The sequence below is a fragment of the Notechis scutatus genome, chromosome 2 (assembly GCF_049901735.1).
Source record: "Notechis scutatus isolate UNSWTSFEM ecotype Mainland chromosome 2, rNotScu1.2, whole genome shotgun sequence".
Lineage (NCBI taxonomy): Eukaryota > Metazoa > Chordata > Lepidosauria > Squamata > Elapidae > Notechis > Notechis scutatus.
Window position 1 is genome coordinate 234,299,931 of NC_142010.1, and position 14,952 is coordinate 234,314,882.

At 37.0% G+C, this 14,952-nt stretch overlaps 2 protein-coding genes across 3 annotated transcripts in view; one reads left to right on the forward strand and one right to left on the reverse strand.

The window, feature by feature from the left end:
• The window catches only part of HEXB (hexosaminidase subunit beta), a 25,515-nt gene extending 12,078 nt beyond the window's left edge, over nt 1-13,437 (forward strand). The window contains exons 6-14 of the mRNA XM_026670462.2: nt 3,011-3,112; nt 4,685-4,814; nt 5,824-5,995; nt 6,784-6,870; nt 7,960-8,032; nt 8,809-8,983; nt 10,351-10,441; nt 11,781-11,885; nt 12,786-13,437. Of these exons, the coding sequence (XP_026526247.2) occupies nt 3,011-3,112; nt 4,685-4,814; nt 5,824-5,995; nt 6,784-6,870; nt 7,960-8,032; nt 8,809-8,983; nt 10,351-10,441; nt 11,781-11,885; nt 12,786-12,843 (993 nt within the window). The 3' untranslated portion in view covers nt 12,844-13,437. The remainder of the gene's footprint in view (nt 1-3,010; nt 3,113-4,684; nt 4,815-5,823; nt 5,996-6,783; nt 6,871-7,959; nt 8,033-8,808; nt 8,984-10,350; nt 10,442-11,780; nt 11,886-12,785) is intronic.
• GFM2 (GTP dependent ribosome recycling factor mitochondrial 2) overlaps nt 12,981-14,952 on the reverse strand; it is a 20,982-nt gene continuing 19,010 nt past the window's right edge. For both annotated transcript variants that reach the window (XM_026670620.2, XM_026670621.2), the window contains one exon: nt 12,981-13,351. In XM_026670620.2, the coding sequence (XP_026526405.2) occupies nt 13,223-13,351 (129 nt within the window). In that variant the 3' untranslated portion in view covers nt 12,981-13,222. The remainder of the gene's footprint in view (nt 13,352-14,952) is intronic.

Below are 14,952 nucleotides of genomic sequence, written 5' to 3' on the forward strand. Positions count from 1 at the left end.
TCCTTACCTGGGATTCCCTCTGCTTAACAAATCCCACCTCTAGAGTTATGATGGCAACCAGAAAAGGTGGGATTTTGATCGCTGTGTGGTCATGTGACATCTCCCTTTATAACTGTATTACTTAGCGATGGAAATTCTGGTCCCAATTGGGATTGTAAGTCAAGAACTACCTCTAATTTAAATCAGATTAAAACATATTGATTAATTAAAGAAAGCAGAAAGATTGGAAACTGAGTACAGCTTCAAAGGGAACAGGTTCCATAGCTTGGTTATAACAGAGAACACACTTTTCTATATGTATAATAACAGACTTGGATAACAAATTATATTTAAGAGGGGCTTCCCTACTGACCTTAATTTAAATGGCATCCATTTAAAAATTTGAAATTCAGGCAAAACTCAGGAATCTAACGACTGGGACAGGGACTATGCAACCCATAAATTTGCTACTTATAAAATGTTATGTAGAATCAATGTTTTCTATTGCTCAAGCCTAAAATTTATGGGTTACATAAATTTCCTTTCCCAGTCGAGTTTGATTCTTAATACTTGCATGTGTATCCCAAGTCTTCCAGAATGCACTTTCTATTGTATAGTTGTTGAAAAAGCAAGTTCTCACAGACCAAATGAAATGAACTTGGCTGAGAAGAGAAAAACGTGCTTTCTTAAAGTTAGAGAAGAGGCTTCAACTTCCATGTTAAAAATGCTAATGTCACCCTTTTAGAATGCTATAATAATAAAGCCTAAAAATTCTGGGTAAACATGAACAAGATGTACCAGTAAAACCATTTTGCACATAATGATCTGAAGGCAAAATCCAAGATTCATAGACAGGTTTTCATTCAGTGAAAGGATGACCTAGAAAACTGAAGAGTGAATAGCTATTGGATTTTGGCAAAGGAAAAAGGCCAATGAAATGAGGCCATGGCATGAAACAGTTGGCTCCATACTGGTATATTCAGTGTAAGAATAGATTTGACAGAATAATAAAATACAAGAAACTGCCTATGAGAAAAGGGGAAAGGGATGGGGAAATAGCAGAAGATCTTTCCTTCAGAGTATAAGATGCAGAATGTGTTTAGTTACAGAAGGCAGATTCTTTAGAATTAGGAAGAACTTCATAAAGATAAGAATTGGTAGGCCTAATTACTGAGGAAAGTGGTGAGCTCCTCTTGCTATACATTTAAGTGTAATCTAGACAGCTACCTGTCAAGAATCTGTTAATCTAGATTTCTTTACTGAGCAGGGAGAACTTGCTGGCCTAAATAACCTCTTCCCATTAATCATTTCATTGGGTCAGTTTCCATTCCTGGTCCCCAGGCCTGTTGACAAAACCATTTTTAGGGCCTTACAGTAAAGCAGCAGGTTGCGGGCTAAGCAGTGGTGGGATTCAATTTTTTTTTATTACCTGTTCTGTGAGAGTGGCTTAGTGGGCATTGTTGTAAAGCGGCGGAATAACCTGAGGCAAAACTCAGAGCGAAGTCTTCAGCTGTTACTTTATTGAAACAATAAAGGGTTGCTGCGGCTGCCGCGCTAACAAGGCAGCCAGCTGGCGGACAACAGCTGATGCCGTTTGACAGCTCCTTTTATAGCCGGCTGTCAAACGGCATCAGCCCATAGGAACGGTCCGTGTTCCACTGGAAACACGGACCGGAGTGGACTTCGGCTTAGTCCATTTCAAACGCTACAGGCATGGCAGGGGAAGGATACTGTAAAATCTCCAGTCAGGGGTGGCAATTGCCAGTTCTACGAACTACTCAAAATTTCCGCTACTGGTTCTCCAGAACTGGTCAGAACCTGTTGAATGCCACCTCTGGGACTAAGTTACTGTACCTCAGGGGAATGATTTTCATTAAGAAGGAGTCACCACTGAGAAGACCTTTTTTGGTGGTTCTACCAGATGGCAATCCCTAATCAGTGGGACCTACAACATACAGACAAGAACTCATGTAGTTTTGAGGAACACGCATAAGGCCTAAATTTTATACTGTGAAGACATTTACATAGTCAATATATACCTATGCATTTTGGCAACATGTGGAAATACCTTCTTTGGCAGCTATCTTATTTAGGTCATAATATTTGGGTTCTGTGACTGCTTCTTGAAATCAGTTACATAAAATTAAATATCTTGTAAACATTTATAGTATTTGTATGTAAAGCTTTCCTCCAGAGGTGGTATTCAGCAGATTCTGACCAGTTCTGGAGAACCAGTAGCAGAAATTTTGAGTAGTTCAGAGAACCAGCAAATACCACCTCTGACTGGAGATTTTACAGTATCCTTTTCCTGCCACGCCCACCAAGCCATGCCCACAGAACCGGTAGTAAAAACAATTTGAATCCCACCACTGCTTTCCTCCATTGAGTTCTCTCAGGCCTATAAATAATTTAGTAGTTATAGAAATAATGATGAGATTGTTCTAATAGAGAGCATGGTAGAAATAAGATTTTAAATTCCCACATATATAAAGTAATTTTGGGATGTAGAGTGTGTCACTAAAATACTATCTTGCAGGGGTGGGATTCAAATTTTTTAACAACCAGTTCTGTGGGCATGGCTTAGTTGGTGGGCATGGCTTGGCTGGGCATGGCCAACTCAACATCACTCACATCGAGGCACGCTTCTCCTTGCTTGGCCTCTCATGACTGTGGGGATGCTGCAACAGTTGTAAGTGTGAAAAATGGTTATTATTAATTTTTTCAGTGCCACTGTAACTTTAAATGGTCACTCCACAAAAGCAAAGTACCAGCAAAGAAGGGAAAAAGACTCCAGAGAAGTTCCAGAGACAGGAAGTCTAGTCCTACCAAGAATGTAATAAGGGTTAACGGAGAGGCAGTTTCTGTAAGCAACACCAGAATGTTTCCTTCCTGCCTTTCCTTACAGGATTAGGCCAGTAATTTCTTCTAACAACCAGTTCTCTGAACTGCTTAGAATGTTAACAAATGGTTCTAGCGAATAGGTGCGAACTGGTTGAATCCCACCCCTGCCATCTTGTCTTTCCTATCACAGGATGCCATGGCCTTTAACAAGTTCAACGTCCTGCATTGGCACATTGTAGATGACCCTTCCTTTCCTTATGAAAGTACCACTTTTCCAGAATTGAATGGCCAGGTAAGTAAGAACATACGGAATCATGTGCGTATTTTTTGCACTATAAGACACACTTTTCTCCCAAAAATAGTGTCTGGAAATGTTTGTGCAGCTTATAGAGTGAATATTGCGGCGGGGGAAGGGAGATCACTGTCACCACTGCCACTGTTTGCTGCCTCCAGGGAACGCTGGAGCCTTTGCTGCCAAACACCTGATTGGGGGCAGCAATAGACAGTGAACAGTGGCAGCGAAGGCAAATAGTAGCAGTGGCGGCGATCGATGGCAATAGGCAACAGCGGCAATAGGCAGTGGTGGCAGGGATCCCCGCTACCTAGAACAGCTGATCAGCAGTATTCCAGACGATCCAACCACCAATCAGCTGCTAAGCAACAAAAGCTCCAGTATTCCTTGGCGGCAGCGGCAGCTCAGCTCAGCTCAGCTCAGTTCAGTTGACCAGTAGTGGACGCAATGGAGGAGCCATGTGCTGGGGCTGCAATAATGTGCTGAAGCTAACCAGGCTGTGTGCTGTTTGCTGCAAATATGCTAGCCAGATGAATACCAGATGGTTGCTAGGAGGCAGAGGCAGATTTTTTTTCTTGTTTTCCTCCCCAAAAGCTAAGTTCCAGAGCATCTTATAGTGCAAAAAATACAGTATTTAAAAAATAAAATTCAGAGACCTATTTCTCACATACTTCAGTTATATTAGGGCCCTGCTATTGGACAGGCATCACAAAACTCCTATAACCTACCACCTGGTTCCTTGTTATAATGTGATTTTGCACTGTAAATTTTATTTGGCGTTAAGCCAACATTTAATTTCTCCTTTTTTTAGTAATAATGCCAAAGTGATCAAAAGATTTCTATATAGTGTTCAGTGTTCGTCTTAGCTACCGTAATAAGGACCTCTGGGTGGCTTATATAATGTCACTGAGTTCCGTGAATTGGCATATGATGCTTCCTGAAGACTCAATTACTCCTATATTTATTGTTTGTCTTTCTTTTTGTATGTATTACTCCTATATTTATTGTTTTCTTTCTTTTTGTATGTATCTGTTTGTGCTGCTTTGGTGCCGGCCTTTGGTTGTAAGTTTTTTTATTTGACATGGGTTATCTCAATGGTAGAGCAGGGGATTTATTCCCATTGACACAAAGGTTAAGCATAAAAATAACTCTATAAAGAGTACATATAGCCATCTTCTTTCCTGCTTTTTTCAATTACCAACTTCAAGTTTCATGGGCTAGATCTTCAGAGATACTGCAACCATGTTCCGTTTTTCATCCATCATGAAAAACTGATGGATGATCCGTCATTTGCCAACGCCTCAAAAGTTGCATGGTCACTTAGAAAAATAATACATAGGGAAGCAAGATTAATTTCTCCTAGGATTTCAAAGAGAATTATCTTGGATGGTCCATTCTTCTTAGTATTACTCAAAGTACTGATCGTCAGTAAAAGGTACAAACACGGTTTGTGCTTAATTTCATTCAAAAACTATTGTAATATTATATTTCTCCTAGATTTAACCACTTCTCACTTGTTGACATTTTCCTAGAGTATTGGAAAAAAATGTTATCTCTTGTTTATTTCCACAGGGTGCTTATACTCCCAACCATGTTTATACTCCCACAGATGTCCATAATGTCATAGAATATGCTCGGTTGCGAGGGATTAGAGTTATTCCAGAATTTGACACCCCAGGACATACTCAGTCTTGGAGAAAAGGTAAAATGTATATCATTCTGAAAGGCGAACTAAAAATAACTATATGCTTACAATAGGAATCAAAAAAGAGAGAGAGAAGATTGGTAGCTAAATACAAATATACATTTATTATTAAATGTTATTTAAATTTAAGTTGTTACATAATTCTGGTCTCGCTGACTACATATAATTCAGATATGTTCAGATTTTAAATGTCTTCTAATAAAGAGAGGAGGTGGGGTTTCAACTACTTTTATTTATTTTCTATGTTTTATTGATTTTTTTGTACTTGAGATTTGGGCAGCATACAAATTTAATACATTGTGTTTGCATAGTCATCCAGAATGTTTAGACTGGATTTGGCACTGCAGTATTAAGCAAGGTCAGGATAATTGCCCTGTGGTCCTGGCAGGCAACCCAGTTCAACACAGAGAGTCATTTATTGAAATTGTTAGCATGTAATGCTTCCCTGTCATTTTGAAGCAGGAACACATATAAACTGTAGCATGTGCCATTAAATAAGATTAACATGGTTTTAAAAATAAATATTCCTAATCATTCTCCCTTACCCAATAAGAACCTTTAACATCCAGCCTTATTGGCATAAGTCCCTGTACTTAAATATGTTGCCCTTATCCTCCAGAAAGTATTATAACCATCCAGTCAACAAAAGATTATTAATTCTAGAGGTTTAATAAGATATTTCTATAATACATGTTTCTGCGCCAATGTCAGTGATTATCATTAAGTGATTCAGAAAATGGAAACAAATTGAATTCAAGACAAAAGTATTGAATAAATAGCTAAATCATATCATGTGAATACAAAGGTTTTATGACTCATTATTTTCCAAATCTGATAATTAACCATCATATCCCACTTGAAAGGATTATGTCCTGGGCCATTACAAAGAAAAAAGCATTTGAGTTCTTGGAAACACTTTTAAAATGAACGTAAGAAATGCAAGTTCATGTATAACAAATAGCATACATCTTTTATTTTTGTCTTTATTTTATATACTGGGAAAAAGATATCCTCACACCCTGCTACAGTGGAAAACATCCAAGTGGCTCTTATGGACCTATAAACCCCATTTTGAATGCAACTTATGATTTTATGATGAAATTATTTGAAGAAGTTGGCAATGTATTTCCTGATGACTATATCCATTTAGGAGGAGATGAAGTGGACTTCAGTTGTTGGTATGGCATAACACCACAACTAAAAAGATATGACCATTATACAATTCTCCAGACTTGATTAAGAAGAGATATTGTAGAAAATATAGTAGTATAAGCACATCGTTTAACTGCATCTCATTAATGTAGCCCTGTCAATATCCAGGTTTACACAGCCACTGAAGGAAGACTTCCACCTCAGCCATATGACCCTAGAAATAGGCAGTAGCTTTAATGAGATGGAAATGCTTCCCTGAATGCAGAATATTTCAAAGTATTTCTTCCTAATAGAATCCAAAATGTACAATTTTACATTACCAAAATATTTAAGTGGATATAGAAAGTCTATATACCCCAGTTAAAATGCCAGGTTTTTGAGATGTAAAAAAAATCAGACTAAGATAAATCATTTCAGAATATTTTCCACCTTTATCACAACATAGAAGCTGTACAATTCAATTGAAAAACAAACTGAAATCTTTTGGAGGGAGAAATAAAAAACAATTACATGGTTATTGTATTGTATACGACAATTGCTTATGCATTGAATATCCTGATCTTAAGATTGCCATGCCAAAAAATTAATGGGACTTGCAGATGCTTTATTCTTCCTAGACATTGGCCCAAGCTGACTTATATCACAAGTCAGAGAAGGCATTCTTCACATCAGCATTATTTTGTTTAGATTCCCATTCCTGTATGATTAAAAAGAACATTAGAGCACAAAATCCATTCTATTCCATTGCTACTTTAGTAGCATACTATATTATAAGAAATGTAATTTGTTGCTTTCATTTTTCTTTTTTCCTTAGGAATTCCAATCCTGATGTAACTGAGTTCATGAAAAAGGAAGGATTTGGGTACTGGTATTCTAAACTGGAATCCTATTATGTTGAAAAGTGAGTCTGTTTCTTTTTCAGAAAGATTACATCATGTATTTGCAGCTTCTTTTATTGATTGCTTTAATCCCCTAAATTGTATTTATACTGCTGCTAGCAAAACTTCCTAAAGGGCAGTGGTAGACTGGTGTCTTGCAGCTGAGCATTGCAGGGATTGGAATGAATGTCATAACAATGTCACTGGAGTGCATATAAGTGACTTTTTGAGAGCTTGAAAGGGTACCTTTGTAACTTAACAAAAGAAAACAACAAGCTACTGAAAGCCAGTAGTTTACTTACCTAATTTTAGCAGTATGGTCTGGGATCCACATTATTGGCTGTGGCCTGGAACTTTATTTATTTATTTTTTATTCTCCTTGCTTCTTGTCCATTTTCTATCCTGGAAGAGATGGAGAAGATGGGGTTGGAGTCTGCAGATGACAAAGAAGATAGTGTAGAACATTTGGCTCAGTTCTATATCTAGTACATTTGAATTAATTAAATAATTGGATACTTTCAGAAGTTTTGAAGTAAAATCTGCCTTATTCATTAACCCAGTGTAGTTGCAGATTCTAGTTCATAATTTCTTCTGAAGATGCTGTATTTTGCAATCTCAACAGTCGCTTCTTCTGATTAGAAAATTCAATAGGTAGACCAGCTGTTTCTTAAAACACAAAATCTTAATATAATATGTCAATTGCATTCAAAATTTGCAGCAAAAAACAGTGCTTTTTAGCAGTTAATAATATTTTATCAGGAAGACCTCTCAATAAAACCTAAACCAGAAAAAGGTCTCTTTTTCATACTCAGGATATAGCAACATTCAAACAACCACAAAGGAATAGTGCCTATTTGCAAATATACCAGAATTACTTCATTTTCTTTATCTAAATAATCTAAATCCCATCAAGATTGGTTATTACCTTGAGATAAGTGTCCATAAATATTTGGAAAGTTCAAAAGCAGTTTTGCAGGCAATATGTACTCTTCTGTTGTATCCAGTTATTGTAAACTGCTGGATATTCTGTTTTTTGCTGAAATTGTGTGTTTGAAAGGGAAACATACAATTGAATGTGTGTCAAATACATGAGTGTTTTGTTTTGCACCTAGAATATTGGATATAGTGACTTCTCTTAACAAGAAATCCATAATCTGGCAGGAAGTATTCGATGATGGAGCAAAGGTAAGGTCTGAGAAATTATGTGAAATGTTCCATCATAATTTTGAGACTAATTCTCCGCTGCAGAAATACATCAGAAAATGTATGTAGAAGTGAATATCCCTTTTATTCGTTTACAAAATCAAGAAAGGTTTTAACAAGTGTAAAAATGAGTAAGACCAGGGCAGTTGCTGCTTCTGTCCAAGGTCCAGACTTTTTCAATCGGTACCCTCCAAATTAATTAGGACTACAATTCCTGAATTATTGAATAATCATTCTGTATGTTATTGTGCATCAGGCATATCATGATGGTGAAGGCTGCAAACACATCCCTGGAAAATAATCTGTCTCTCAACATCCTTTCCATGTGACAGGAATTTCTGAATATTAGAAAACGATATAGAGCCAGTAGGATTGGTGTGATATGAGACATAAAGATAACCCTATCTTTGGCAGTTTTGATGTGATCTTTTTCTGCATGTATTTAGAAAAGTTCAGAAAGACAAACCATCACAGCATAGTAGGTAGACTGACAGATTCGGATTGGTAAGATTCCTTCTGCAAACTCATTGGGCAACTATGAGATAGTCATTCTCTCAGTCCGATGTACTTCTCATAGATAAAAATACTGTAAAATAAAATGAAAGGGTAATTATTATGGGTTCTGAGGAAAAGATGGGCTATAAATACAATACGTTGTCCTGAATTTGTAGAACTGCTCAAACACCATACCATGCTGGAATGAATCATATGCATGCTGTTCCAAAAAAAAAAAAAAACCTATACTTTTGTCTTTTCAGCTCCAGCCAGACACAATAGTTGAAGTGTGGAAGAAATATTTGTATCAATTTGAACTAGCAAGAGTAACAAAACAAGGCTATCAGGCAATCCTTGCTGCACCTTGGTACCTAGACCTCATCAGTTATGGCGAGGATTGGAAGAGCTACTACAGTGTTGAACCTCTGGACTTTACTGGTTTGTCAATAGCTTGCATTTGCCTTTTTTCTGTGGGAGTTGGGCATTTTTTAATACCTTTGGATTCCAGTGTGTGAGGGCCATATTCCCATTTAAATAAACTAGTTGTGCTCAGATTCATGTATTTTCTTATGCTAGATTACAGGAAAGTTTCCTTTTTTGTAGTTTGTGTGAAAGTTATATTTTTTGTAGCCTAAAAAAAATAAATAAGAGTATAGATAGTTCTTGACTTACAACCATAACTGAGCCCAAATTTTTAGTGCTAACTGAGAGAGTTAAGTGAATTTTGCCCATTTTACGACTTTTCTTGCCCCAATTAAGTGAATCATTGCAGTTGTTAATAACATATTGGTTAAATGAATCTAGCTTCCCTATTGACTGTGATGACCCAGGGCGTGACACAAAAATAACAAAGTCACAAAAATAGGTAAAATCCCTTTAATACCTCCAACTTGGCTCCCAATGTCCAGTTATCCTTGACCGGAGATCAAACTCTTCCAAAAACAGTCTACAAAGGGAGGAAATGCAGTCCGAACTCAAAGTACAGATAAAGTAGAAATAAAAACAACAACACAAATCACGCTGAAGTAATTAACATGACAGGCCAGGATAATAAATTGCAGACTTCCAAAAGATGACAAAGCACACACATTTGAGAAGGCGCCAAAACCCAAATAAGCCTCGACAGATAATGCACACTTTGCTTCCAGCAAGGTGCTGTGTGCAAACGCCCTTCTTATATCCTGTTCTCCCAGCTGCAACTAATGAAAGGGATCAGGCCTTTTTCTCTCCCGTAAGCCACATTGCTCCCTTCTCCATTCCTCCCTGCATGCCCTAGGATGAAGAGGGGGTGGCCCTGGGTCTTCCTCTGAATGCCCAGCCGGACTGTGCCTTTCCCCCGTTTCTTCCACAGCCACCAGAGCCACACTCACACTCCCTGCCAGCTGCTCAATCTCCCCCTCAGAATTAGACTCCAACAAGGGCATGACACTGACTTTGCTTGTCAGAAGGTCGCAAAAGGGGATCACGTGATCCCAAATACTGCAACCATCATAAATGTGAGTCAGTTGCCAAGCATCTGAATTTTGATTATGCCAACATGGAGGTTCTGCAATGGTCGTAAATGTGAAAAATGGTCATAGGTCACTTTTTCAGTGAGGCAACTTTGAACAGTCACTAAATGAAATGTTGTAAGTCGAGGTCTACCTGTATATGAACGCATCCCATTCCATGGTTTGTGTAAGCATATACTTCATTTAAAGTTATTATCAACACTGGTTTAACTTATGTTAAGGTTGAATTTTAAACACTCTTTTCAATGACAAATAGGAAACGAACAAATGCTTTTTTTATCCCTTTAAACACAGGAAGCAAATCACAGAAGGAGCTGGTGCTTGGTGGAGAGGCTTGTCTTTGGGGAGAATATGTGGATGCAACTAATCTTACACCAAGACTCTGGTATACCTCACTTGCCTAGCTTGTTTCTTCTTTCATAAATTTAAACATCCAATCTTTTTCTTTCTGCTTTAATAATGGAGATTAAAATGTGTGTATATACTTTCCTTGCATCAGAGGATTGCAGATCTCTATTTTCCATTTGTTTTTTCTCCTCTTCCTTATAAATAGGTGGGTTCTCTACTTACAATCGTTTGTTTTTCAATCGTTCAGTTACAAAAGTAGCTTAAAGCTGTCCTCACACTTACTCCTCTAGTAGCATCCCCACAGACGTGTTCAAATTTTGGCTGCTTGGCAACCAGCATATACCGTATTTATGATAGTCACATGATAGTCCCTTTGTAATTCTAGGCCATGGGCGAGTGCTGTTGAAGTTTGGAGCAGTGAAAATGTAACCAAAGTTTCAGATGCTCATAAAAGACTTTCTCAACATCATTGCACACGTGATCACATTTGCAAGCTTCTAACAGGAAAAGTCAATAGGGAAAGCCAACTCACTTAATGACTGTGTGACTCTTTTAACAACTTGCCGTGATTCTCTTAGCTCTGGCAAAAAAGAACATAAACCTTACTTTCCCTGTTTTGGAATGTATCTTAATTTCCAGACTTGGATCCTCACACTGCAGACAAAAAATGTTGTAACCGCTGTCTTGCTTAGTAACATAAATTTTGATCATGAGGATTACCTGTATTCACCCTTACAGGAAGCACTAATGAGTTCAATATAAGAAATTGCCATTACAGATGGGAGACAATACAGAAGAGGCAAATCTGTCTGACTTCTTTTATACAAAAAAGCATAGTTATAGCCAGTTTATGGATTACATGCTGAATTTTCCAGCATCATCCAGAATGTTCAGTCAGCTTCATGGTACTATTCTATCACTGGGGAACATTTAACTCCTATTTGATTTAATTGTAAGGTTCTCTCTGTTTGCTCACTCATAACAAAATATATATAGAATCTAAAATGTTTATTCTACCAATGCACACTTTCCTAATTTAAATTTGACTTGTATAAAAGAACTTAGGTATGTTTAAGGCACATTTCCATTTGCACACAGAAATATCTGTGGTAGTCTGACTATATTTTGAAAGTGATATTGAACTTTCATTCAACTTTCATTGAACCCCTAAGACAGAGTGACATTTTTTTGTAATGCTATATCTGAAATCTTGTAATTCAGAATTGGCTAAGCAAAAAGTACATATTCCATTTTGAAAGCAAGTGGGTAAAAGCTTTTAAATGCTGCAGGTAATGTCCTATTATTTTTAAATAAATACTAACCATTTGATTTTTTAAAAAGATTTAAATAAAATTGCATTGACCTTGTAATTCCAGGCCACGGGCAAGTGCTGTTGGTGAGAGACTTTGGAGCAGTGAAAATGTAACCGATATTTCAGATGCTTCTAAAAGACTTACTCAACATCGTTGTCACATGCTTAGGTAAGATACATATATTCTAATATTATATTATAGTTTAATAAAGAAGTAAAGTGCTAGCAAAGTTCCTTATAAATTTCTTGTATCTCTTCTGTTACTAAATGAGTATATCGTAGCAGTCTCTCTTCTTCACGGAGCAAAAAGATAAGATTTTAGCTTAATGTAGGTAGCTTGAAGGCTACACAATATTTGCAAGGATATGGAAATGTATAAATGAACATGAAATACATTTAATTATGTTACATTGTGTTAAATTTAATTCAGCCAAATTCAAGGTTTGCTATGGCCCCACACATATGCCTTTGGCTTAAATATCTTTTAAATGCCATGTTCAAATGGATAGGTGTAACTTGATATTTACATTTTCCTGAGAAAACAATCTGTGGAGCTTCAAATGCATATTTGCATTCTTTGCATTTGTGGAAGTACAAGAGTATAATTTGGTGCATATAAACCTCACAACTTTAAAACTGACACATGTAAGATTAATATTCTCCCACTATATAGCAAAATGGCATGAGTGAGCTATCTTTCACCAAGCTTCTAACTTTTTTGTATTTTACAGCTATATTTTGTATTAATTGAGGCATGCAGAAAGACAGGATACAAACTGAATTATATTTTTCTGATCTTGTGTTTTTTCTTAATGCTGGAAAAAATTATTTAAAAACCTGATTATCCTTCCTCAGCTATTTGCCTTTTAAAAAAAACCAAGAACAGTATTAGACCCTGCCATGAAATTGAAGTTATGCAAACGATAAGGATTTTTGTTAATGTTAAAAAACAGATTTTAGTCTTGGAATCATCTCTAATTGCTTTCTTAGTCTTTAAATTGTACAACATAAACTCTCCTTTTTCAGTATTTATTGGCCACAGATTAATTCCCTTTCCTCTTCTCCATAGGCGTGGAATTGCAGCACAGCCTTTGTTTGTTGGACATTGCAACCATGACTTCCTCTGAACAGGGATCGTAGCAAAAGTGCCTATTCTTCATTTTAATGTGAGACATATATATATCAGTGTGAACTATATAGGAAAAGAGATATGTACCACAGCAGAACTCTACAAAACATAACCACTCGGACCAGAAATATACTAGTGCGTATTTTGTATATAACAATATAACAGTTCGGGAAAAGGCAGTTGTAGCTCTTCAGTGGAATAACTTACAACAGTCACAAAACGTCAGTTTTTCTGAAGATGAATTATAATTTATATCTTATAGTTTCTATTGACATATAAACAGGCTGCAGCAGCAAGATTTACTTTTGATCACTGTAATTTCAATATAAACTGCTTCCTAACAAAGGATTGAAACAAGTCCACAGTCCTCCATGACATCATGCCAAACCGGTCTTCTTATTAAGCAAAGCATTTTGCTCATAAAGGCTCATTGGATGGTAGTTTGCCAATTCCAGTGTAAATGTAGCAGTCCCAGATGTCAAAGAACGTAAAACTGTTGAGTAGCCCTGCGGGGAGGAAATATGTATCACAAGGGATTATAAGATGAAGCTATTTCAAAGACAGAAAAAATAAATTTTACATTTAATTGAAATTCTTTTTTATTGCTAGAAAAGCTGCAATTCAATACAATACAGTGTATTTCGTCTGCAGTTTCAAATTTAAATTTATTTAACTGTGCAAAAATTTTCACCAAATGTATCTGCAAGTGAAATTGATATGAAATGAGGCTCCTCTATATACTAAGGAAGTGTGATTTAACTATATTTTCTTGCAGATTTTTTATCATACTCAATATTGTTAGCTCAGTAGAGAAAAAACAGTGCTGAGTGAACTATCTGATACGATAGCATACAAGATGGGCCAGACAGTATAATGCTCTAGCGCACGGGTGTCAAATCCGTGCCATCACATAGCCATCACATGACGTATTTTTCTTCTTCAAGGAGCTGGGTGGGTGTGACCTGCGGGGTGATACCTCCGGCCACCAGTTTGCCTGTCTGAGCTATTTTCCAATTTTTTTTTTTTAAATTTTTTTTTTATATATTTTTTTTTAAATTTTTTTTTTTCTTTTAAAAACCCCCCTTCCTTTCCTTCCCCCTTAAATTCCCCAAAAAAATACCATCTCCCCCCCCCCCCCCCCGGGCTTCCTCAAAATGTTCCGATAACAAATACATGGAATAAGATAAAGTTTCATTTCTATAAAGGAGTTTAACAAAAAGCTGGCTTTGCTGAAATGCCCTGACTTGTCATGATTACTTATGACTGAAAGGATGATGCTCAAAACAGCCAATTCTGGAGCAAAAGAGAATGCTTTGTTCTGACTTTGAGACCTAGCAATTACTATTTCAAAGTAAAAATTTGCTTATTTATTTACTTGGTAATTTTATGTATCAGAATGCATGACCACCCCACGCTTCACCAGTTGCGCTAGAGTGAAATGGAAACAGGAAAGAGACCTTGAGGTCATCTACACAAGCACTACAAAGATACTGTGAAGGGAATGCCACTGTGTCTCTGCCACTGTGACATCCAGCCAAGGAAACTCGAAGCTGTGCTTGCTGCCAGAATCTGCTGGCCAGCCCTGTGCTATAAAGCCTACACCAGCTTTGAAGACAGAGGCACTGCCAAAAACAGTGAATGGCATCACAGTTCAATACTGACAGATATTGTAACAATAAACTTCCAATTGTGCTAGATTCTGCACTTCTGGACTGGGTCTGCAGAGTCCCCTCTGTGCTCACAGATGAATTGCACAACAGCACGTATTCTTTGAATGCAAAATGCTATCTATATAGCCCACTTGTTTCATGTGTCTCTGAGCAGCATACAAAGTTTAAAAAAATTAAAGGAATCCAGCAAAATAACCAAAACCAACAGCAAAAATTGTTTAAAACACTAAAAACATGTGGGACAGGTAAATGGGATTGGGAAAGGCAGTCCCTCAAATAATCTGACTCCAGGCTATGTAGGGCTTTATGAGTCATCACCAGCACTTTAAACTGAACCCAGAGGCAAACTGGTAACCAATGCAACTCACGGAGCAGAGGTGTAATATATCATAATCTAACAGCAAATAACTCCCTACACCATCACATTTTGCACCAGC